The following is a 3182-nucleotide window of genomic DNA, read 5'->3' on the forward strand; positions in this document are numbered from 1 at the left end:
TCATGCAAGGTTTCAGACCGTTCGATTGTAATCTGCAGGTGTCGGAGGAAGAAGGAAGCAAAGTGACAGGAATCAGATCTAGAGACAACAGTGGAGCAGAACACCAGGATGTGAAGGTAAGAGATGTTCAGCCCAGGGCCAGCCTTCATTTCATTTTCTCTCCTTTTACCGTTGATGGCTGCTGCAGGGAAATGTGACCTTTTTTATTTTTAGTGTTACGGAACTTGAGATTGGTTTTCTTGAAGTTACTTGGAAGTTCTGCCATGTCCCTGCAAATTTGATGACCTCTGCCATTGCCCATCACCGACTGGAACTTGTTCATTCAGTGTTTTGTACTCTCCACAAACATATTCCATCATATTACTGTCAATGTATTAGTTAGATATTGATATCAGTACTATTTGGTCTGCTGCAAATGTTCCCTCTCAGTATACCAGACAGATGGAACGCCTCACTGTTTGCCAAAACGGTTAAAGAATCCATTTGTTATGCCCTGACCCCATCATCTTACAGACCCCCACACACACACATACACACATCCCACCACCCTCTGACATACACCCACCATCCTCTACGTCAGTAGCAGCAGTCAAGAGCGGAGGGCTATAAAAGAGTGGGTGACTTTGGGGGTATAGCAGAAGACACAGCGGTCATTTCCAAATCTTGTGACAGTGAAAAGCAGTTCTGGTCTGACCCAGCTCGCAACTGCCCGCTACGCTGCACTTTCTTCACCACTGCCCTCCTGGCTCCAGAACTCTGAGAAGTCTGACGGCTGAGGCTCTCTCCGTCTCTTTCACACTCCACTCCACTCCTCTCGCGGTGCGTCTGTGAGTGTCTTGCTCCACTGATTACCACCATAGCTCTGGTCCACCCCCTACACTCCTGTCACAGTATGCAGTTCCTGGTGGTCTTAGCAGCTCTCACAGGGGTTCTGTTCAGTGCAAGAGCAGCCTCCGTGCTTCCTGCGGAAGAGAGGACCCCCATTCATGCAAACAGGGTGAGTTAATATTTCATCTTTTTCTAATGTTTTTTGTTACAATATTATTATTTATTTTTACATTTATAATTTATTTGTATTATTGTTTTGTGGGATCATTTAGGGTTAGTTATGAATTTGGATGTTTTATGCTTGAATATTCAGAATTTTACAATTAAGATGTTTAAATCTAAAATCAAGGTGTCTAATTCAATCAGGAAATAAATCTTGTGTCTTCAATTGCTGAATTACATAAACCATGATTTTACATTTTAAGACTTAAAATAATGCTGAATTGAGGATGGCCCTTTTTAAAAGTAAATTCCCTGAATGTAATAAAAGCTATTTGATGGAATTGGCATAGTATTGCACCTGTCGAACTTCAGATAATTAATTTCAATACGGGTAAAACATGATCACATTTGAGATCATTTTACCCAATGTATGGGATGTACGTGTATATTGTCATTCCGGCATAATTAGCTCCTTCCATATCCTTCTCAGGAACTGAGCAAAGAGCGCAAGGAGCTGATTCTGAAGCTGGTGTCTGGCTTGTTGGACGGAGGGCTGGACAACAATGTGCTGCCAGAGGAGGCATCTCCTGTGGATCTAGAGGAGCCCCTGGAGTCGCGGCTGGAGGAGAGGGCTGTCTACAACCGCCTATCGTTCCCCCAGCGTGACCGTAAAGCCCCCTGTAAAAACTTCTTCTGGAAAACCTTCACCTCCTGTTAGCAGTTCCAAAACTGACCGTCCATATATCTTCCACTGCACACCTTATTCTGAACCAGACACCGCCCAGCTCCTCATGAACTGTAGTAGACTTCAGCTGTAAATATACTGTATATCATCCACACTTGCCGGACATGCAGTTTTCGATGGACTTCATTGACGCAGTCTGTCTGTTTGAATATTGATGATTTATTTATCTATTTTGTGTATACAATGTATGTATTTATGTAATTATTTATTTCAGGGTCAATAAAGCATGGTTTTATTCGAGATTGTGATTAGTGTTCTTTGCTTTTTGCTGCATAATGCCATCTCTGTAAAAACAATTGTGATAGAAAATAAAACCGAAATAAACTACAAGAAATGGAGTGTGTAATTCAATTTAATTAATATAATTTGCAGCATTTTGTGACGTAGCCTATTTGTCCAGTACAAATATATTATCCGGACAAATTCTGGCTGCCTTAATTCACGAAAATCTCAAATATCTTCCTCCTTTTCAAAGTGGGATTGTTTTATTTTGCCTTTTGTTGTTAAGCTTAATTTATACCATTGCACGGCAATGCTGCTTGTTGAAAATAGTTTCTGTCTGCAGTTGATAACATTGTACTAATTAGTACTAGTCAGTACTATATAATAAGGCTTAATGGGTTGAGAGCAATCTGCTGTTGCTGCTTGCTTGAACTTGCTGAACAAAAACTGATATAAGTACTCGTGATGTTGGAAAGAAAATGTCCCTTTGAATATAAACACGGCAAACAACATTAGTGATTATTTGGGTCTTTAAAAACAAATACTGAAATGATACATTAATAAATACAGTTTGGAGTTTTATGCTATTAACAATAAGTTCCATTTTAGATGGCATGTAAGGATACATTTGCCACGACTCAATTTGTAAAATAGATTCAGGCTCCGTCCTCCAACAGTTTTACCAGCTCCCAAACGGCCATCCTTATTAATTCATGGTCACAGGTTGAGACAGATACGTTAGTGAATTATCAAAGGCCATAAAACATGACAGTGTAGACAGAGAAGTAAGTAAATCCGATACTTCCCACGTATTCACTTAATGCTATAACTTCTTCGCACTTAGCACTAATAGATGTTAACATATGAGATGGCAAACACACACACACACACACACACACACACACACACACACACACACACACACACACCATATATATATATATATATATATATATATATATATATATATATATATATATATATATATATATATATATATATATATATATATATATATATATACACACCTGATGCAAAATCTGCACTTAAATACTACTCAAGTGACCCCACGACCTGTTCTTTGATTATCTCTGCACACTGGCCTCTGCATTAGCTAGTGGAGGCATGGTGCTATGCCTATCAATTGTCACATGTAGAAGTCCTTCTGGCATGTAAGGGCTGTTACGACAGTTTCATAACCACATAGAGAGGTAGAGCCTAGATG

At 39.6% G+C, this 3182-nt stretch overlaps 1 protein-coding gene across 1 annotated transcript; it reads left to right on the top strand.

The window, feature by feature from the left end:
- Window positions 1-892: 892 nt before the first annotated feature.
- On the top strand, window positions 893-1708 carry sst6.1 (somatostatin family member 6.1; the record flags this gene model as incomplete). Its single annotated transcript, XM_084068514.1, has 2 exons — window positions 893-997; window positions 1481-1708. 2 exons carry the CDS (start codon window positions 893-895, stop codon window positions 1706-1708), a joined length of 333 nt encoding a protein of 110 aa, XP_083924640.1.
- Window positions 1709-3182: the final 1474 nt, after the last annotated feature.

The sequence above is a fragment of the Gymnoscopelus microlampas genome, assembly GCF_963454915.1.
Source record: "Gymnoscopelus microlampas genome assembly, chromosome: 10".
Lineage (NCBI taxonomy): Eukaryota > Metazoa > Chordata > Actinopteri > Myctophiformes > Myctophidae > Gymnoscopelus > Gymnoscopelus microlampas.